Source organism: Musa acuminata, chromosome BXJ3-3, assembly GCF_036884655.1.
Source record: "Musa acuminata AAA Group cultivar baxijiao chromosome BXJ3-3, Cavendish_Baxijiao_AAA, whole genome shotgun sequence".
Taxonomy (NCBI): domain Eukaryota; kingdom Viridiplantae; phylum Streptophyta; class Magnoliopsida; order Zingiberales; family Musaceae; genus Musa; species Musa acuminata.
The window spans coordinates 28,195,565-28,218,271 of record NC_088351.1 but is presented as its reverse complement, the minus strand read 5'-3'; the positions used below and the strand labels follow the sequence as shown (position 1 = coordinate 28,218,271).

Genomic DNA, 22,707 nt, shown 5'->3' with positions numbered 1-22,707 from the left:
GGTTTTGTGAGATCAATTTTTTATTTTTTTTCGTTTTTATTTTATATTTATCTTTTAGGGGTTTCTGCTGCAAGAAAATTGATTCAGCATAACTATTATTATGAGATCTGCAGACAGATTTGATACATGATCTCATGATCTTATTTATCGTCGGATGGAACACAACAGTAATAATCTTTTGCAATGTTATGAAAGGCCCAAGGTATATATATATACCATTATATTTGTCACACAAATGCAAATTATAGTATATAGAGTCGACACTTAGTCAAAGCCTCCTCCGATCCTCGTACAATTTGAAGTTTTGAATCTACTAGGCATAGTTTTGTAGGACTCAGCTTAGACATTTATTTAGTTTATCCACCACCAAAATTTTCTACAACAAATATGAAAAGGTACCTCGATTGGATCTAAATTCTTTACATTACAAAATCAAAAATCTAATTAACAATATATAATTATAAAAAATAAACACCACAGAAAAGTTGCAAGATGTAGCACGTTGAGATGCGTGAGGAGATTCATCGAGAATCAATCCATATAGTTGATTATTAATTCATTAAAGTGCTGCATTTAACAACTAATGCTGCTTCTTTCATCCGTAATTATAAAGACCGGACGGTAATCCCCAATCCCATCAACCCTATCGTAGGCTTAATATTTTTTTAATAGAATAATAGATAGTTAGTTGTATATGATGAGGTTAAAATTTTGAAATATATAGATGCTATTGTAAGAATAAATTTTAGTGTATACATCTTTGATAATAAATAAAGAATTATTTGAATTGAATCGATCTAATCTGAATTTTGCTCGTCATGATTAGTACATGTAAGTTAAATCATTGAGTCAAACAAATATCGTTGTGCTGCGTGTTGCTCCACATGAGAATGAGGAATTCTCGAGAGATCAAGACACCGAAACAGATAAAGAGCAAAGAAATTTCTTCTATAAATGAATATGAATGGGGCAAACTCAACTTTGCTGTTGCCGTTTCAACAAATCAAAAAACACACACAAGGGTTAGCAACAACAACAAAATGGACCCTCCCAGCTGCAATCTTTTGCCAGAAGAGTAAAGATTATGAGAATCCACGATGAAAACTGCTCCCGTCTTGCCATCCCGGACCTTGATGCTCGAGGAGCCTGAAATTAGGGCAAATTCATCAGTGAGAACATGTCGATAGTAATCATAATATATGGTTTGTACAACCGAGGACAAAGCCGACATGCCTAAGAGGACACATCGAATTTGAATCCCCTTTATCGCTTAAAATGTTCCATAACTTTGCCTATAAGATCATATGTGGTGGTCACCACGCACATCAAGTATTGGAGAAGATATAGATCAACTCTGGATCCCAACACATACGGTTCTTGGATAATGCTTTCACAAGATATAATTTTGGCAAGTAATAAAATCGAATGCAACTTACAATTGTAGTCTGTCCATCCAATGACTTGGTTCTCCAGATCATAAAGAACTAACTTATTTGATAGGACTAGATCTGGAAAGCAATGTTTAGTAGTTAGTTATGATGTGAGATTCAAATAGAAGATGCGAGCACGACTTGTAAGATATGAACTACAAGACCTGCAATCCAACATGAATACTACCGAGCTGAGTCACAAGATGGAAAAATGATTAAGGAAAAATACAATTGCCTGATGTCTTTTTCTCTGTCTTAGTCAACCTTATTATTCTTTTCAGACAAATATCTTACAATCCTCCTCTTTTGTAAGATGTAAAGCATCCAAAAGTCTCTCTTTCTGTTGCAACTTGAACAACCTTGGAAATGTTGCTCCCATTTTGGATAACAAGCAATAATGAATAATAAAAGAAAAACATCAATCTTGAAGTTTCTGTTCGTTTGAGTGATGTTGAAGTCCAATTTATAAGAACACTTGAAAAAGTATACAAGTTTGCATATTAAAATTGTAGATTCACCATACTGTGTACAGGCACAACAAATATAATTTCCTAGTCACAATAGAAAGCCTTATGGGGAAGAGCTTTCCAAGGACTTCTCACCAAAGGAACCAAAATGTTGTACATGAAACAACAGGACTAAGCTATCAGCTCCAACAGAACTAACCCTTCCTTATGTGCACACTTAAGTGTCTCTCCCGCTTCCTAGGAGCCATTTATTCAGTTCTTCGCCCTCTCCTGACCATGATCCCTCAATATTGTTGTTTGAAATATCCAGACCATCTTAATCAATTATCATTTGTCATCTACATCATTGCAGGCTAGATCTAAGTTAGCAGAAAAGATTACTCCTAAAGGAAGTCAGTTTGAATAAAACTAAAATGATCTCCTATCTGAAATTATATTACCTCAGGATACTGAAATATATTAAGTACCATACCATAAAGACAAAGTGTCACTAACCATCCGGTACCTCAAAATTGTCCAACATTGGGAGATCCCCTAATGTAGAGTTAAGACATTACATCTCTATCAATGTATATAATCAGGAATATTATCTCTGTATTTTTTGCACATGAATAAAGAGTTGTATTTGCTTTATTAAGCTAAATGGAATCAAACTTGGATTTGCAAATATGATGATGTCAGAAGTGACCATATTGTTAAATCAAAATGTAATATGAAAATGCTCAAATTATAGCAAAAGAACATGTCTGTAATGAAGTTGTTACCTCCCAGAAGAAACATATCTCTTCCATCTTTAGATTGCAGCCCACCGTTTTGCCAGCCAACGCAATAGATATTATCCTATTTGTTAAAATATCAAGAATAAAACAACAAATTAAAGTATTATGACATTATCTAAAACACAAATGCAGTACAACAGGACAGCAAGTGACAAAAATGACAAAGCAATACACTACCTCAAAAACCAGTACAAAAAATACATAGAATGCAAAAAAAAAATGTCAGTTAAAAAAAAATTCAAAACTTGTGATTATCCTGTCTTAAAAATACATAACATAGTTGCCAGTGCAGTAAACAGTTTTCGACATCATTAGTAAGTAAGAACTGAAAAATGAGTCCAGAAATAGGATCAGAGTGGGAAATGGTGAACATTTTAAATTTAGGCAATAGGTTCTCTAAAATGAAACAGAAAAACCTTAAATTTAGCATTGAGAATCAATTTATAATTTAACTCAAAAGCAGGAGAAAGAAATTGGAGCAAATGCTTCCAACTCTAGCTTCCAAGTAGGATCATCTCACACAAAATGTCAATGCACTCTTCTATTCTTCTCTTTCTTTGTGGATAACTGTACTTCTTGACCAATGAATACTTACTAATCTCATTCGCAAATGAAAGAATATTCTGGTCTTCTTTCTTTTTCCCCAAGGACCATGCTCTTCCTACACTCTGCTGAGGCTTGGAGAGAGAGCACATGCTATAAGTATCATTAGAAAGCAGCTACCAAGAACGGGATCTCGACAGTCACTCATGTTGGAGCATTACGCTGCAAAAGTTTTACTGACAATGAAGCTAAGGATACTAGCTGTTCCTTGTTACCTCTATTGTTTATTATACTCACATATTCAGTAGTAATCTAAATGATTTTGAAGATTCATTAGAGAACATATATGACATCTTTTGTTGTAACCACATGATCATCGTATTCCTTCCAAGATTTGTTGAATCAATGTTTCTGTGTTGCATTGTAGAACCTAAAACTTATAGCTCTGTATCATATTCCAGTGCAGCTCCATATATGTGCTCTTTAGAGTTGTTAATTTTTTCATATTTAGAGTTTCACCCATCAAGAAAAATCTTGATTTATAGCATATGAAAATATCAATTTGTATTATAATCTTGATTTATAGCAGATGGAAATATCAACTTGTAAATTTTGAGTTTTCTATTCTTCTTTAACCTTTTCAAGTCCATAAGGAAGATGGTTGCTCCTGCACTCAATGAGTTTGAATTGTAACCCTCTCTTATGCCCAAGCATGCCTGGCCTTGTGGTACTAGTTTAGATCATTAACATCCAGATTAAAAGCCGAGTTAACTATAAAATTTTCACAAAACAAAGATCCTTTTTATTTGGATGGTGATTACCCTTTCTTTAAGGCCAGAACTCTTTGGACATCAACAATAGAATTTGTGCATATTTTTTTCACCCAAAATGATAAAAAGATTTAAGCCCCAGACACTGTATTCATGAAATCTAGCTTTCAATTGCTCACATTGGATATCAAAGTCATAGCCATGTTACTTGTATCCAAATTCCAAGAAAAAAAATGAAGTTATTATCAACTCACTAGTCCACTTAAGATATGTAAAAAAGGTTGGTAGCATCAATAACTAACTGAATCCCAATGTAAATGAACTCTTCATGACGAATCAATGAAATGATATCAATTCAGATAATTTCCAAATAGACATGTTGAGAGAAACAAAGACTATTCGTTTATTTATGGATCAAATTCAACTCAGTGGGATCCATCGTTCACACTTCTTCCATCAATAACACTTTCTGGAACTCTAAACCCAGACCGAGAATCCTACTTTCACATACAAGGCAGGGTATTGTTCCAAATCATCTGAAACATCCTGAGATGCCTCATTTGCTATTGCTAAAGGTATGTTTATACCATGCCAAATAAATGGCATATTCCATCTACTTGGTAATGGCTGAAAATATTGCTAAGTTGCATGGGGAGCAAAGTCAAATTACATACATGAAGCTTTGGCTTCAAAGCCCCTGATCCACCACAAGTTCAACATGGGTGATATATTCCATGTACATAACACCCAATGAACCGTATGATTATACACTGTAAGTGAGATGATATATATAGGTCATAACTCATCCCCCAAAGTGGTACTTGAGTATTTGTCTTCGAGGGAAATTGGGTCATGAAATAATAGAATCAGTTAACCAAGAAACTGTATGAGCCAAATAGACCAGAGTAACAAGATATGAATTTGTCATAACAGTAAGACTGTGTACATTGACCCTCCCCGGACCTAACCTCGAGTTGGCGAGAGCTCATGCACTGGGTACATACTTTGTTGAGAACAATTTAAATATCCATGTCAAAAATCAAATGCAGGATATCCAACTAAATATTTTTTGGATGGCATTTGCTCCAAGTATCACAATATCTAACGTTAAAAAAAAAATGTGCAACTGCAATTTCAAGAATGATAAAGAAGAAACAACAACATCATATATAACAGAACCCTAGCAAACAAACAAAATTTGCAAATAGGACAAAGGGCAATTGAAGAATTTTGTAGTAAATTTTGATGGCCATCACCCTGCTAAACATAAAAATAGACAATTTATCTTACCCTATTCTCGAAAAGATAATCATGAGGATATACATTCAGCAACAGTGAGTTCTCAAAATGAAAAACAATTTCTGGGAATCCATCATCTATACTGCAATCAAGATAGAAAAAATTGTAAGCAAGCTGAATAAATCCACAATTCTTATCTGTAATTAGTTATCCTGGTAACAAAGATGGTTGAGATGTACAACGAACATTCATTTGATAATATCTAAAATATCTAATTGTCATTCTACTAAAAATCCATTCAACAACAAAATTTCAGCAATTTAGTTTGTTCAGAAGTATCCTACAAAAGAAATGAACTGACTTATATGAAGGAAGATATGCCAAGAAAAGGAAAGATAAATTCAACTTCCTATACTAGATTGGAAATGAATCTATTTAAGGAAAGAATTTGTTGGCTGGGTCGAAAATGAACTAAAAGAACAACATAACAACTGAGATGATTACAACCTTACTGGCCTGTATTACTGTGCAGAGAAGGTAAACACGAGTCTTTTGCCAACAAACAATTAATAATGGTCTATACTCTATACAAGGGAAAGTCTAGAAGCTCGAACGCTTCCAGTGTTGACATGTGTCAATATCACCTCCAATACGGAACTAAAGACACCATGTTAATTCTTTTTTTCTCCCATCGTTCATTTGTTTGCAATTTCTCCCTAATTATTGTTGTGTTCATCCTTGTGTTAGCATCATATCAACATGTCTCATGACAAAAAAAGATCTTTCTAAATCCAACTAACAAAAACTGAAGGTTTATAGCTATAATAAAATAAACATCAATGAACCACGTAAGGAGAAATATCTTACTAACTTGCTAATGATGGTCTAGCAATTAATTTGTCAATCTTTTATGGCTATTCCCTGACTCTAAATATGTGCAGTAGGAATTAATTATAGAAAAAAGGAACTGACTGACAATATTACATGCTGGAAGGGTACTCATCTATTATTATAAAGAAACACCAAATTAAATGTAATGCAAAGACAATAAAGAAATAATCTCATCCAGCCAACTTTTGATAAATTTATCGATTACTTGGAACTATCTTTGTAATTCCAACAGGCATTACTAATAGAATATAGGTCAAGCAATGCAGATATAAGCAACATGTTTAATCTAACAACTTCCTGGCCTAATCTATCTAACTTTTTAGTATTGCCTCAAACCTATGTTATGAAAGCAACCAAAACAAATGGAAAGATGGGCTAACCAATACCCAGAGAAATTTCTGACATGTATACATGATTGCAATCAAACAGGATACAAGATAAGTTCTGGAAGATCTCTCAGCAAGATAACACAGTAAAAAATAGATGTTCACAAAATCTAACAGTACCTAAGCATCACATGCAGTCACAAAATGTGATGCCCGTAATTTGTAATGTAATTGCCTAAAATCTAAAACAAGGAAATGGTTTTCCAAACTAAACTGCCTGAGGGTGTGGAATATAAATCACCTTAAATTGGAATTGTTAGGAAATAAAAAACATACCTTCCAGAATGTTCGAAACAAAGAAACCCCTGATTGTTGTAGAATTTCAAATCTGGATATTTGGAAAATATCTACAAAGAAAAGAGAAATGACTTGTCCATGAAAAATATTCAGCTGAACCAAAATCAACAGACGAAGTCACTTACCGCATTCATTAGTGCCTTATAGGCTACCTCTGGTAGATAAGACAATGTTGTTCCACTATCGATTATTGTCCCTTTCTTGTCTCCAGTGTCAAATAAATCAGTAGGAAGTTCTAGAATAGCCCCACCAACTTCAATTGCCTTCATATTGACATTGTAATGTGGCCTGAAGCGAGGATAGACATACTAAATTCATTAGAGACAAGAAAACCAATTGATGAAGGAAAAACCTAATGGATTGGAGTTGTTAATATAAATCTATGGAAAAGAAAATATGAATACGCCAGAAATTAAAAACTTCATAGTTCATACTGCAGTAGATAATTTTTATCTGGGTAAGACAAAAAGACATCACATTTAACATCTATGTTTTTATCTAATATCCATAGTAAACTTCAAATGAAATGATTATTTTTGTGGTCTTGGAAAGAAATAACTGCAGTACATAAACAAGCAAAAAGAGACAGGGCAGTGTATTAGTAGATCACGATGGTCCTCAAATTGGCCTTAAAGATACCCAGAAGGCCAGGATCATTTAAGGTTTCACATGGTCATTCAGAAGATATCTGTAGGTATTTGCTCTAGAGAAAAAAGATCTTAAAAGCAACCACCAATCCAGTATGTCTCTATTGAAACATCCAATTGGTTAGTGCGCTATTACACAAGTGATAGATTTTATGTTCGAGTCCACGTGTGAGAGTTTTGTATGCTATTTTAGGGTGATAAAAAAAATATTTTTTTAATTAACAGAAGATACATGTGCCATCTGATACTCCTGATGATGATTAATTTAAACTTTTTTATTTCCAAATAGAACATAGCTGAAATTTAAACTAATTTTTCCTACTAAATTTGCCCTATTCTACACATTTAGTAATGGAATTCACTTGCTCCGTATTGGATCTTGTAAACAAGGTACAACATAGTAGAAATTCCGTAAGATAGTTGGCATCAAATAATTGAAGTATATGTGAGAAAATATAATAACAATTGAAATCAAATGGGATAACAGTTTGCTAATGGTTAAATGAACCACAAAGATTCTACAATAAGTGTGATGAAAAAGAATCAGAACCAAATTGTTCCATATCGGAACAATATCAACACTACATGAAGTAATCTTTAAATGAACTCAAACTGTTTTCAGTTTCATATATGCCACACAAGAATTTTAATATGCCTTACCTGACCTACCATTTAGGTCACAAGACATAGTGTCACGTGTCCATAATGGACACAAAAATACCCTTTGACAAAAGATTTGCTACTCATTGATGTGTACACAGGTATGGTCCTGTCAAATTTTGTGACTAACCATATATGAGATTGCTTAAAGCCTTAAACCACATGATGCTTTACTAGACTGGGCAAACAAAATATTTCAAGAAACTGGCATCTTCATCATTCTTATACACAGATTATCATTTCATAGAACAGGGTTGTAACAATATCTTCCAAGCATGGTATGATTACATGTTTTGTTACCAATATGCCCTTGTACCTGTGCTGAAAATTAGTCTAGCCATATATCCACATGTCCAACACGATTCGACATGGTATGTGCAGATACCATTCCTGTATGATCACATCAACCTGTATTGTTATGCCCTAATTGACATAACCCTTGCTCCAAATATTATATATCAGCCAATGCATGTGTAGAAATATCCAATTTAAATTTCCTCTTAGATTCAGAAAGGTGGATTTTTGCATACTAAAACAAACTTAAAATTAAAGAAATATGTATGAGCCTATGAACCTACTAGGTCACAGATCGTACATTGTTGATGGTACCCAATAATTAGCTTCTTTTCAGTTTTGTCACCAGTTCGGGATTGAAAACACCAATTTAAATAACCCGAAACTAGAAACTGAAGTTCTAATCCTTCAGTTTAGCTAGGTTATAATTAAGGAACGGCCTTGCACTATCGTAAGAGGATATGATGCTTATTCTTTTCCTGTCAGACACCATAGCTGCATTGGCATGGTCGTGTAACCAATCCATTCACAATACAGCATGGGCCATTTTGGCCAAAAGGGAATCCTTGCTATAGTACTCTTCAGGTCTTACATACATATGCTCATCACTATTATAAACTATGATCCTAAGTAGAACTGAACTAATACAAGGTTGGTCAAGATTCTTGAAACTGCAAATTTACATTACATGTCTGCAACAAAAATTACTATAAGAAAACATGTTTCTGCTTCACTGCAATTAGCATCTTATCTTCACAAGGATAGTATTCAGATACTAAATGCAAGTAACAGATGAAGCGAAAGAGTACTTTTTGATCCTTAAAAGGATATTTGCATATATAGAAAAGGTGGATTGTCAAATAAACAGTATCCTTCCCAGTTCACAATATCTGCAGTAACCTTGCACCTTTTCTTGAAATATAATATTTTACCATACACCTAAAGCACCATTCACATGAAATGAAGATTTTTCTATATTCAGTCTAATTTTAATTCCCGTGTTTCATTCTAATAACACGGCAATTTGCACAAATTCATTAAACAGAAATTATTAAAAAAATGAATACATCAACAACGTATAGTAACCTGATCAACTAAAGTATGAGTAAGAGCAGAAACAATAATCACGAAGTATCTGTAGCAAACTTACTGATCAGGCACCAAAGGTGTTGTCTTCACTTTCGGTTGCACTACATGTCCAATAACAAAAAGTCCTCCTCCATTTATAGTGTCTAAACAATGAGCAAATATCTTCCTTGCAGTTCCAGAAGCAGCCAGCTGCGAGATCATGGATGAATTTGACTGCCCAAACCCAAGAATTCCATCAAGTGCTTCATTTGATGAACCCAAATCTCCGGATTGTTGAGCACCACACCTGTATCATTATCAAACTAGCTAAAAAAGAAAAATTACAAAGCACATGTTGACAACCAAATCAAGAATGAAGTTAACCTAAGAATTCTAACTATTCAGAAAATGAACAAGAGCATCTTCAGATACACAGATTAATCTAAAAACAACTAAATGAATTTATAGAAACGAATAACTTAACTGGTACAGTTATACTAGGCAATACTGGAATCAACCATCCCTCCCCTTTTCTTTGTTTTTCTCTTCTTTCTTTCTTCCCCTTTTGAAGTCTATCATCCAATACTGGAATAAACCATCCCTTCCCTTTTCCTTATTCTTCTCTTCTTTCCTTCCTCACTTCCTAATTTTTTTTGCTTCTCCTCATGATTGCATCACCACATTGCCACTTCCTCCCTGCTGTCATCTGTGTTGCCACCCCTCATCATTGTCCTCTTTCTCCACCACTCGTCTATGCCACCATCTCGCCCGTACCACATGATCCCACTCATCCTCTACCTCCTACTACTGTTACTATTTTGTCATAATCTCTCTCTCTCTCTCTCTCTCTCTCTCTCTCTTACTGTCGCTCTCCTCTTGAAATACTCTGACTGGTATCAATCAGTACCCACACATACCTACACTTGGTAAACTGTACAGTGTTATTACCATAGAAATCTGACCACTGAATGGTATCTAGACCTGACCAAGAATTTAATCCTTGGTTTAAATCATGAACCATATTATAAAAAAAATCAAAAGAAAAGAAAACCAAGAAAAATAATGAAATAATGAGACCTTATAGAAATTCAGGTTAAAAAGCACAACAAACCAACAATCATCAAATATCATCAACAATACAATTTGTGCAATAGTAATATTTCATGACAGCCCATATCTGAAACAATATGTGGGTTGCTATGTTATTATGAAATGGACAATCACCTAGGCACTCGGACTAACTAATCTTAAGAAGAATCGTAATCACCTAGTTACGCCTTCCCAGCCCACAAATATGCACATAGTAATTACACATACCGAATCTTCAGGTTTAGCTCAGGTATTAAAACTTCCGTGGTCTCACACCAACTTAATCAGATCAGCCAGAGGTCAAGATTTCCTTAAACAGCAACCTGCCTGACATAATTATGGTCACACTGATAGTTCCTACCAGTTGTTCAATCGGATGCCCACAACCTGATCATCACCATATCTGAACATGAGCTCACCCTCATCATCATAATCTCAATGTCATGTGCTCAGCCTGCCATTGCCAACAGTCATGCCCTAGCCCTATCCTCATTCTGCTCGTCAATTCCATCCTGCCTGTCATTAACAACCTTAGCACCCTCATTAATTCCAAATTCCACCTAAACTTTCTCACCTGTCTCGGCCCTTTCCTAGGTGACCTTGACATCATTAAGCAATAACAGCTACTGGAAGTCACCTTTCTGACAGAGTGCAGAGAAACAACAAATTGCAGACCACCAAAGTTGTCCAAGAAAACTACAACTGCAGCTTACCATGAGCTGACAAATTAAAAAGACTTGTACAGACCCAATCCAATAGCAAGTTACTAAGCCTCAACCTTAACCCATCCATACATGAGACAAATTAAACAGGTCATGTCATAGGCAGAAAGGGGTTATGTTTCATTATTATAAACCTATAAACAATCACCTCTTTTCAGATATTCAAATAAACATATAAGTACTTACACATATGTGTGCAACAAATATGTTAGATAACTTGGGTTAGATAATAACAACTTATCAACAAAGTGTTTGAATTTTGAATATGCAACAAAATGTTGCATGTCATCGCAGTTATGAGACACGATAATGGGGATCTTAAACCAATTTACTCAAGGCCGATAGAAACTAATATTTTATCCTAAACCAAGAAACCAATGAGATCCATGAGAACTGAACTAATCTGGTCAGATTTGTTCTATATGCTAGCTAGGTATCTATGTTTCAGTCTAGGACTTCAATACTAGCATTTTGGCACCTTCACCTTGCATCTTCACTGGCTCTAGAAAGGAGGGGCTAGGGAAGAAGCATTTAATGTTTCTTGTAGGATCTTGTCATCTCTTCTTTTTCTTTTAGTGGATGCCTGTTCATGCTAACATACAATTTACTGTGCCATGCTGGCAGCACATACCATACTTCTTACCTACTGGAAAAAAAAGGTTGCCAATAGTAACAAAATCCAGATTGTGTACCATAGTTGAACCATCTATTTTTATTTTATTTTATAGCTTTTAATCATTCTAGCATATGAATATTGGTATCAAATAGCCATGCTACATTGAAATGATAATAATAATCAAACAAAATGATGGGATAGGATTGTCGTCCATGAAAATGCCATTCATCAAACACTACTTTAGCACTATAAGCATACAATATCAAGTTGGCAGCTAAAAGTTGAAACTCACCCAAATGTAACACTTGCATTGACCGGTCTTGTCTGGTGATCACTGGACACTTGATTATATTGTACAGAGTCCGTCACAAAGAAACCAGCTGTAGAACTCCCATCCCCGTACACCACACGATACTCACATGGCAAATTCGCCGCGCAGCCAGGAATGTCACCATACGTGGAGACGCAAAAGTTCTCCTTACAAGATACCAAGCTCCCGCTCACCGACTCCCTTGGATCATATAATGTCAACTCAACCTGCAACAAGTAACCCAATTCTCAAATTGCCATTAGTTTAAAGGTCGGACAGAGGTAGAAACAGCAGATACATAAAAATACACAAGAAGAAGAAATGAACTTGACTCATACACCGAGATCGCTCTTCTGAGGGCAACGCTTGCACGAGATGCAATTCACCCAGAGAATGTCGCTTCCCGTGTCAACCTGCACGTAGTACTTCTTGGACGGATTCCCAATACCTATCTCCGCAAAATACAACCTACAAACCCATCCACCGAACCCCAAAAGAACAACAGCAAGATATCAAAATGCAACCGAAACGAGAGCATGTCAGAATCGAGAAGACAGGGACGGAGGCCGAACCCGGTGCTGGTGGGGAGGCCGAGACCGCCAATGGGGAGATCGACCGAGGAGAGGATGCGGCTGTGGCGCCGGCTGTCGTGAGCGAGGAGATCGCCGACGGACGGCTTGCGGCCGAGGAACTTGTGCCGCACCTTGAACACCCCGTTGGCGCCAGCCGAAGGGCTCAACGCCAGCACCACCAGCAGCAACAACGGACAAAGAGACAAGAACCGGCAGGAAGACGAGGGTCTCCTCGAAGCCATCCCGGCAGAGACCCCTTATTTATCGTCGTTTGGAGGAATCTACCTGTGCTGGTTGCTCCTACAGCAGCATCCGGGTGGAGTGGGAGATTGGGGGATGGGACTCGGGAAGAAAAGAGGGGGAGGGGAAGAGAGAAGACGAGAGAAGAAGAAGAAGAAAACGAAACGAAATGTGCCCACCCACTTCTTTCTTTCAGCGGGAGAAGGGGGTTAATAAGTGGAGAGACGGAGGCGACGACGACGGTGAGGGAAAGGCGGAGAAAAAGAGAGGCCGAGATGCTCGATTCGGTGCTCTCACCACTGTTAATAACTTCGTCGTCGTTCGTCCACCAAATTGGCTTCCTTTTATGGTACTTATAAGCCTCTTCCATCCAATCTTAATCCCTATTTTTAACACGTTCGAGTGGGTCAAAATCACGACCAAATTGTATTTCTGTTTTTTTTTATCGTTGACCCGATCATATCTGGTCTAACATGAGTTAAGTGGTCTCTCCCAGTTTGCTAAAGAAACCCGCAGCTTTAACTCCTATATTTACATGCTCATTAGGTTGATAACAAATACATGATATATTATGGATAGAATTGTATATTTTATTTTGTGTTGAATGGAAGGGAAAATTTTTGGCACAAGAAGAGAATTCCATATATCAATTTTTCAATCAACACCCAAATTATTTCCTCATATTTTATTATCCCTATCAAAACTATATATATAAATATATATATAATAATAATAAAACCTAATTTTCATGTTTAATCCTTCCTTCATAATGAGTTTTATTTTCCATATTAAGATTTTCTGTTGAGTCTTTCCATATTAAATTTCTTATCCTCCAATAAGACTTGGCTCCAAAATTTTTGAATTACTTTCCAATCCTAATATTATTTGGATTCATAAATTTTTTAGATACTCAAAAAACATTCAAGTATTAAAAACTAATTTATGAAAAAAAATATATATATATATATTTTTTAATGGAGGGAAGAAGCAAGGAAATATTTTTAGTGCTTCTAAAATTTCACTCTTATAAATCTAATGGGAGCCGGAGAAAAAAAAAATAAAAAAAAATTACATTTAAGTTGAAATCGATTTAAGATAATTTGTATCAATAAACAATTTTATGTGTTTGTATTTTTTAAATTCTTTAAATGGTTCTTCTCTCATATATTATTGATGTATTATCATAATTAAGTTTGTAGTCCATCTTCCACATCCACTTAAATTAATAATTGTGTTTGTTCTTCTAAATTTAAATTAAAAATGAAAAATAAAAATAATTATTAAAAATTAACACAATTATGATAAAGTTTTAGATGTTCAACCTCCAAAACCACATGCACAAATTAATAATTAAGTTTGTAGTCCATCTTCCACATCCACTTAAATTAATAATTGTGTGTTTGTTCTTCTAAATTAAAATTAAAAATGAAAAATAAAAATAATTATTAAAAATGAACACAATTATGATAAAGTTTTAGATGTTCAACCTCCAAAACCACATACACAAATACGTTGTAGCCATAGTAAAACAAATTAAAGAATTGCAGTAGAGCCAATAAAACAAAGGAGTAATTATTAACCCCCTTAAGAGCCATCTCATAGCACAACCATTACAAAACAGTAACCTTAATTAATGTTAATTGCAACTTACCAATACGTTTGTCGCCATGTGCACGTAGACATTCTACGTAAAGATGGGTCCCACTGAGTACCTCCAATCATAGCACACGGTACGCAGGTGGAAACGAAAGCAGGGGTGCGAAACGTATTGTTGCTCTATGAGATCCTCGGTTGTTGTCGGATCGGGTGCGGACTCTCACTGCATCCGATAGCATCTGTTCGTTCCATGGCAGCCTCGTTAAACCCTTCTGCTCGGGCGGGTCGGGTTACGGAATCCACGGGATTTTCCCGCCCCGCCCAAGTCTTCCTTCCCGTTTCGTCCTCGAGGTGATCGGTTGGGGTGATGGCTCGATCCAAGCACAGCCTCGCACTTCTCACCTTCATCACCTTTGGGATGATTATAGGTCCGTTGTCTTCCTCCCCTCCTTCTCGGTCTAGGGCTTATGCGCTTCTCACCTTCACTGGAACCCACTAAAATCCTGCGGATTTTAGGGGTTCCAGCGAGAATCTGTGCTAGACGATTGAGATTGTTTTGTACATAATTCGATTGCATGTCGGTCACTCTAGTCTGCCACTCTTTATTTTCTTAAATAGTCTTTTAGTAGATTTCATGTGTTAGGATTGGTAAGCATATTAGGAATCCTAATTAGGTTCTGACTTCTTGACGGATTAGGATTTAAATTTAAGTAGGTTAAGTCCTTATAAGTACATCTTAATTCTTAAGGTTTATGTGATTGAAATTTTTTTTGTGGACATAGATTGAAAATTGTTAAACCATGTTACATTTTACATTGATTTTCTATTATTTATTTGTTGATCTCTGAATGTTTTTTTGGTTTTGGATTCTCCTCTCCCTCTTGACTTTAAACAATACTATTTTTATCTTTTGAGAACAATCTCAGCGTCAAGAAAAGTTTTCTAGTGACTTCTTATCGTAGAAAATTCAGCAAAGATAAGAAAAAGACAATATTTTTTTCTACTTTCCTATCGAGAATTGTTTATGTTTTAGTCTAACTTGTGATTTTACTTACCTCTATTAAAATAAAATCACAAATTTGCTACCCATGAGGTCCTCCATGTTTGGAAAGATAAGAGGCTTCACTATCAGTTTCCTGAAGCATTTCTGGTTCTGATATTGCTTAGGAAGACCTGGGATTCCCTTTTGAAAATGCGTAAACATCTTTGCTGTCGGCCACCCCAGGAATGGTCTGCCATGCTTGTTTTGAGTGCTTATACCATGACATGAACCCTTCACTTGGTGTTGGAAATTCTGATGGAACATAAGACACCAAAACTTATTCTAATTATTCACATTTGGATGATTAGAAATGGGAAATTTATGTAGTTCAACTACAATCCTGCAGTATCATTCTTATAAAGCCTTGTCTTTTTGATACCAACACAGGCCATTGAAAAGCGGATAACTGTATTCTCTCAAGTTCCTGCTGAAAATGGAGAGCTCATTCAAGTACCATGGTAGTTAGTTGAAGGGTTTTTTTTTGGACTGGAAATGTGAGCATAAAAATCCTACTAATAGTTCAACTGCTTTGCCATTGTATAGGTAGAAACTAATGAGACTATAAGGTAGAAACTAATGTGGTATTGCAGACCGCATCATGATTATTTTTCTGAGACCGTAAGATTTCATTCTTTTTCACGTACATCTTGATATTTTTTTCTGAGCATCACAGGAGCACGCATGTATTTAAGAGATGATGTTGAGGGGGGTAAAACCTGCTTTCCATTGGTTGGCGTAATGTCTGATATTTGATTTTAATTTTCTTATAATTGACTTCTTAATATCAGGTGAAATCATGTTATTTATGGGAAAAATAATTAAATGCATTTTTTTGAGTGGCATGATATCTTGAATAATTTAAAGATGTTATGATCAGGAATATTCTGCTTTTCTGTAAATCCTGCCTAAAATTAAATTTTAACCTAAGCGTGTCAGTATTAATGTCTTTTACTTGAGTTGTTACTCTCTGTTTTGTAATGAGTATGCTTACATTCTTTATAGTAGCTACTGTTTATTGTATGTCATTCAAGTTATGGACTCTGTTTAAGGTTCATTTGGTCAGTTCATATATCTGAAGTAATCTATTTTTGTGGTCTATTTGAATAATTGCATGTCGTTCTTAGCTCACAAACAATTACTTATAAAATCTTTTTGGTTTAGAAGAGCAGAAGCAACTTGGATTTACTGTTTTTTTAATCTTTAAATAGGATATATCTCTCTTGGTCATGTATGCATGTAATTGTAGGACAGTCCACAAGAAGTTCTGGAACTAAAAGGAGTGAATTTATGGATCTTAAGAGCTCCGTTATCCTTTTTCTGCTTGGTAAAGAATCGATATGGTTAATTTAGTTACATTAGAGCCAATCTAGTGAGAACTTCGTTCTCTAGCAATAATTTAGTAATGATAGATCTCGTGTTCATTGTGATCATTAATCACAACTCAATAGCTTTTATATTTTGGAAACATGGATGACCTGTTATGCAGTGACAATCTTTTAGTCAAGGAAAGCTCATAAGGGAGACGAATTGCCTTTAAACATAGAAGACCAGTTGGCTAATAAAAAGTTAAACAGTTTTTCTTATTGACTGTGGCTTAAACCAAGGAGCAAATTGTGAAGCACAAGTCGACATGAAAGAATTTAGAAGAGGATGGCAGCTTGAGTCTCTTAAACCAAAGCTATATCAAAAGCGCAGAGCACCAGTACATTGCATTATGGAACATTAAACCCGGATAATCTAGTGTAAGGCAATCTTTATACTACATGACTCATTCATATCCTTTGTTCTTGCTGAATTGAATGGTTGGGTACATGTCCCAGTGCATATCTTGTGCATTCAGACTGATCTTTAGAAGTCTGCAGTTGTATTTGCTGTAATTTCTTAGTGTCCAAGTCTGCTAATCTCTCTTTTTACTTTCCTACCTCAGGCTGGATCTCGTGAGTGCAGTTGAGGAGGAAACATGGTAAAGGGGTTTTTCGCGAAACCAATTGAAGAGGATGCTGTTGTTTTCAGGAAAATGGTCAGTAATCTTTCTTTTTCGATGCTGTTTATGCACTTCAACTTCAGAGCATTGCATTCAAGTAGTCAAACTCTCTTTAATTATAACATTCTTTCATTGATTTCGAAGTCTATCAAGGAAGATATGTCCCTTGTTTTCCCGTTTGAAAATACTGCCTCACATCACACCACATTATTGAAACAAGAGAGAGAGAGAGAGAGAGAGAGAGAGAGAGAGAGAGAGAATGAGGAGGGAAACAGGCAACAAAGGAAGTACAAACATCACCCCTCCACTGACGTTGAACTTTTGCTTCAGCCTCACTCCATTACTCCATCCTCTCTCACGCAACGCAGTGCAGTCCCAGGCATCCTGACCACCCTCTCAGCAGCCTCTTCTGCACTCAAAATGTCATATAGCATTAAACTGTGAGTATTCTATTACAAACATGAGAGAGAACTAAAGATGGATACCCTCTTGGGTTTTTGGTAGAGGAGCTCGGGAGGGATCTTGTACAAGTCCTCGTCCACAGCCTTGGGAGCTCTGATCCTCCTTGGCGTGGCCGGTGCTGTTACTGTGACATCACACACCTTCCCTTGCTTCCTCTGCTGCCCTGTCTGATACTGCTTGTCCCCTCCTCTCTTCTCCTGGTAAACCAAATCAAGTGTACAGTGCAAGGAGTTGGGGAACTTGGCGAATCTGAAGCTTATAAAGGAACCTTTCTCTGGTGGCGTTGGTGGTAGCTCAGTTTCACTGGGGAAGACGGCACCTGGTAGAGATCAGCATCCTCAACGAAGGATTGACCTCGGACTAACCCAGCCTGCATTGCTGACTCGAAGTACTGCGTGATGGGAAGGTCGTCATAGTAATTCCAGCTCCCAAATGTTGGAATCTGGCGCCTGTTCGTCATGTCCTACAACGAACCCACAACACTGAACTGAGCAGATGAGAGGCCTTTTCTTGTTGGTAGCCAAATCAGAGTTGATTCTATGGGTTCTTATACAGAGATCAAGAAGAGAGGGGGAGAGAGAGGAGGGGGAGGGGCGGCTTCCTTGGGTTGGCTTCTCCGGAGGGCATGGCGTCTTTATGGGCTGCCTTCATAATGGGAGACCCTATTCCCTCTGATGAGTGTTTGTACTGTCTCTTTGCTTAGCTTTATGCCTCCCATCCCAAAGCCAACCTTAGGTGGTTCTTCCAATGCCCACACGCTTGGGTTCTCGAGTCATCGAGGTGTTGATGTTTAAGCTACAAGAAAAGCTTGCCTTCCTGAGGCCACGGCTTCCAAAGCGCATACAGTATACGGTGTGGGGAAGAGAAATTAATTGACCAAACTCATGAATACTTTTCCTTCTCTTCTTATTATTATAATGTTTGCATTGGAATTCGACACCTGCATGTATCCAACCGGTGGGATTTTATCTGAAATCTACTTGGCTTCTACTCTAGCAGCTCAAGTTCCAGTTGGTTAACTGTAGACAGAAGAAGAGTTTTGGCTTGACAAGGATCATCATTTGGTCCTTCAGTTTAAAGGGGATGATGGATTGGCAATGATGTGTTTGTCCTTATTACCTTCCTAAATAGACTAGGGTTCTCCACATGAAGTTCTTGTGCGAGTGAAAGTTTTTGTATCAGTTTCTGAAAGATTTATCAGCACTCTATCATCATGAGGAAAACTTTATTGTTTTTGACCTCATTTAAAGAAGAGAACTGCAACTCTCAAACTAGATGTGTTGCGAATGGAGTTAAATGTTTGCTTTGCAAAGCTGAAAATTTAAGGGTATTTTTGGTGCTATATGAAATATAGTTTTGAGTACGCAACTGTTTGTCTCATTAACATTAGATTTCCATTTGGCGTATCTTTTTACATAGAGAGTTGAATCCGGAAACCTAACAGATTAGATATTGCACGCAGAGTCTTTGGCTCATTCTACGACATACATATATCACACTGCTCGAAGCAATGACTCGCAGAAGATGCATCGGCTACGGTTTGACCGATCTCTTCTCTTCTTCTTGTCCTCTCGAAGCTCTCACCATTCAGCAGCGCCATCACTTCCTCTCTCTCTCTCTCTCTCTCTCTCTCTCTCTCTCTTCCTCGAATTCACCCCCAACAAGCACATGAGGAGACACTGCAGCAGGAACACCGCCGCTGTTTGCTGCCCGCCATTTCCAATTCCTCACCACCACCGCCCTCACGCCTTCTCATGGAAGCGATGCCGATCTACACGCCTGCCCATGCACGTGCGTTGCGATTGCTTCACGTAGACGACGACGGACTTCTTCCACCAGTCTCTCCCCTGACCACCCGCAGCCATATATCTAATGGCGGATCGCCGTGCAGACTGCGTTGGATACTGTCATTAATGCACACAATGACGGCGTCTTTATTGGTCGAGGGTGGTGGGTCCCACTGAGCTGCTGCTCTTTTGAGCCGTGTTGACTACTCTTCATCCAGTTGGTGATTCGGATGTTGTCGAAGAAGAGAACGGGATGAAATTTTTCCAAGAAAATAACAATTATTTCTTGAATTAATACCATTATAATTCAACACGAATTCTTTAGACTCTCTCTCTCTCACTCTCTCTCCCTCTCACATTGCGGGGTTAATCCGTTCTTAGGAATATATATTCATCAGAAATTTGAATAAAGAGTCTCGGAACTATCTGAATCAAGCTTATACCAAGCAACGAATGACAGGTTTCGATTGTTTATAAGAACTTTTGGGATTCGCAATGTCAGAGTATAAGTGTATAGTTTTGTTAGTAATTAATGTCTCAGGCATTAATTCCTAGTCATTTCCGGTAATGTATGTGAAATCCCACACAAAAGAATTCTATTTTATAATATTACAGTTATCGATAGTTAATTTAGACTGAGGTTCTTATAAATTATTTTTATAATTAATTATTTTTAATACATCGTTCTTTATACTTTTAAAAATTATATTAATAGTTTTATAAGTAACAAGGAAAGAACATATCAGAATTTATAGTGGTTCGGTTGTTATGACCTACATCCACTTCTGATTCCTCTTTCGTCGACGCCACCGGCATCCACTAGCGGTCTTCCTTCAATAAACGAAGATCAATCACCTTTTTATAATTATATTTTCATTGTATAGGCTCAAGAGAGAACCTTTACACCCCCATTATCTCCTCTCTTAAACTTCACTAACACTTAGAGTTTGAGAGAAGTTATCACAAGATTACAACAGCATTTTCTTCTTTTTTTGCTCTCAATTCTTATGTATGTTAACCACGGATGAGAGGGATATTTATAGGCATAAAATTAATTAAAATTTGGAGCCTAAAAGTATTTCATTAGTACAGGCAGTACTATCGCTTGTGTTGGGCGACACCGGCGCTTGCAATACTAACATTGGGCGATACCACAGCCTAGTCAAGCAATACCACCACCTGACACCTTGCCATTGGATGGTACCACCGCACAGTCTAACGGTACCACCGCCTAGTATAACGGTACCATCGCTTAACACAATCTCAAAGATTATGCCACCGACAGTTCCACTTATTAAGTCACTATTTGGGCCATTCACTTAGCCTAACATAGCCCAAACTTGGGCCAAATTAGCCCCTAAGAAAATTACTAGCTTGCATGATGATAAAACTTGAGATTATGTTTATAATATAATGATTTAAAATTATATATCAAAAATTTGTTAGATGCACCTCTCTGTTTTGTTTTGTTGATGATAAAGGGGGAGAAGTTATAATGATGATCATGAATGAATGATGTATTGGAATTTTGATTATGTATAATTTTATGATGACATGTTGCATAGATTCATGAATAAATTAAATTTGCTTTAACTTAAATTCAACTTGAATTCAAGGTTATATCAATATGACATATTAATAGGGAGAGTTAAGGTTAACTCTGTCATTAATTGGTTATCTTAATCAAAAAGAGGGAGATTGTTGAATCTTGGATTTTGATGATGAAACTAATTGATAATGTTTATGATTTGATATGTGTTTTGAGTGACGCAGGAAGCTTCGATTAGGGAGAGATAATTAAAAGTAGAAATAATCATGTTGGGCTGGACTGGAACATGTTAGAAGATTGAACGTTGAGCTGGAGGATCGATCGACGTATCAACAGACGGCTTCGGGCCATGGGTTCGGGCATCGGGCCAAGAAGAGCAAAAATTATGCCAAGAAAATCAGAGTTGTGGAGGTCAACTGCCCGATTAGGCAACATGTTGTAAGAGAGGATGATAAGCCGAAGAATCGGATGAGGCATCGATGAACCAATGACATGTCGGTCAACATTTGATTTAGTTTTGTAATAATTATCTAGATCGAAGTAGGTTTTAGGCGTAATTGGGTTGGAATTGGACCAACTCAATTATGAGTTAATTGAGCCCAAGTTTAGGCTGTGTTGGGCCAAGTGAAAGGCCTAAATAATGACCCAAGTAGGTGGAACCGTCTGTAACATTGTCTCCGAGACTGTGTCAGGCAATGGTACCGCCCAGACTCAGTCTCCGAGATTGTCAAGCGATGGTACCGTCTAGACACAGTCTCCCAAGCGGTAGTACCACCCAGTGTTAGTGCTGCAAGCGGCGGTGTTAGGATCGAGTCGGCACTAAGAGGGGGGGGGTGGGGTGGGGTGAATTAGTATAGCGGATAAAAACATCGTCAGTTCGAAAATCTCATTCATTCAATGAAAATCGATATCAGAAATGCTTAACATAAAAGCATACGAAAGAGTGTAGCAAGAAAGATAGTTTGTAATTAAAATAAAAAGCTTAAAATAAATGCAAACCAAATTTTCATAGTAGTTCGGTCGTCGTGACCTACATCTACTCCCAGTTCCTCTTCCGTCGAGGCCATCAACATCCACTAGCGGTCTTCCTTTAATAGGCGAAGACCAACCACCTTCTTACAACTCTATTTTCCTTTTGTAGGCTCAAGAGAGAACCTTTACACCTCCTCTTAAACTTCACTAACACTTAGAGTTTGAGAGGAGTTCTCATAAGATTACAATAGCATTTTCTTCCTTTTTTGCTCTCAATTCTTATGTATGTTAACCA

General features: G+C 36.8%; 2 protein-coding genes and 1 long non-coding RNA gene across 3 annotated transcripts; 1 reads left to right on the top strand and 2 right to left on the bottom strand.

Annotated features, from left to right (window-relative positions):
• Nucleotides 1-927: 927 nt before the first annotated feature.
• On the bottom strand, nucleotides 928-13,332 carry LOC103978535 (aspartic proteinase 36). The gene is made up of 10 exons (XM_009394361.3): nucleotides 12,781-13,332; nucleotides 12,547-12,676; nucleotides 12,191-12,435; nucleotides 9,554-9,778; nucleotides 6,928-7,090; nucleotides 6,782-6,852; nucleotides 5,280-5,370; nucleotides 2,662-2,737; nucleotides 1,437-1,508; nucleotides 928-1,146 (listed from the first exon to the last, which is right to left on the bottom strand). The coding sequence occupies exons 1-10, from the start codon at nucleotides 13,020-13,022 to the stop codon at nucleotides 1,004-1,006; spliced, it is 1,458 nt and encodes a 485-aa protein (XP_009392636.2). The 5' UTR covers nucleotides 13,023-13,332; the 3' UTR covers nucleotides 928-1,003.
• A 1,574-nt stretch (nucleotides 13,333-14,906) lies between these two features.
• LOC135632732 (uncharacterized) lies at nucleotides 14,907-19,422 on the top strand. Its single transcript, XR_010494765.1, has 3 exons — nucleotides 14,907-15,044; nucleotides 17,586-17,678; nucleotides 19,104-19,422. It is a non-coding gene; the product is annotated as an uncharacterized LOC135632732 (long non-coding RNA).
• Nucleotides 17,756-19,068, bottom strand: LOC135632731 (uncharacterized). Its single transcript, XM_065141455.1, has 3 exons — nucleotides 18,373-19,068; nucleotides 18,128-18,301; nucleotides 17,756-18,051 (listed from the first exon to the last, which is right to left on the bottom strand). The coding sequence occupies exons 1-3, from the start codon at nucleotides 18,562-18,564 to the stop codon at nucleotides 17,998-18,000; spliced, it is 420 nt and encodes a 139-aa protein (XP_064997527.1). The 5' UTR covers nucleotides 18,565-19,068; the 3' UTR covers nucleotides 17,756-17,997.
• Nucleotides 19,423-22,707: the final 3,285 nt, after the last annotated feature.

Excerpts from the sequence above, each read along its gene's own strand:
- LOC103978535 (XM_009394361.3), bottom strand. The coding sequence starts at position 13,022 with ATGGCTTCGAGGAGACCCTCGTCTTCCTGCCGGTTCTTGTCTCTTTGT. Across the intron at positions 6,853-6,927 it reads ATAAGGCACTAATGAATGCG|ATATTTTCCAAATATCCAGA; the intron begins GTAAGTGACTTC and ends TTTTCTTTGTAG. Across the intron at positions 1,509-2,661 it reads AGATATGTTTCTTCTGGGAG|ATCTAGTCCTATCAAATAAG; the intron begins GTAACAACTTCA and ends ATTGCTTTCCAG.
- LOC135632731 (XM_065141455.1), bottom strand. The coding sequence starts at position 18,564 with ATGACGAACAGGCGCCAGATTCCAACATTTGGGAGCTGGAATTACTAT. Across the intron at positions 18,302-18,372 it reads ACCAACGCCACCAGAGAAAG|GAGAAGAGAGGAGGGGACAA; the intron begins GTTCCTTTATAA and ends TTGGTTTACCAG. Across the intron at positions 18,052-18,127 it reads TCTACCAAAAACCCAAGAGG|AAGAGGCTGCTGAGAGGGTG; the intron begins GTATCCATCTTT and ends TTTTGAGTGCAG.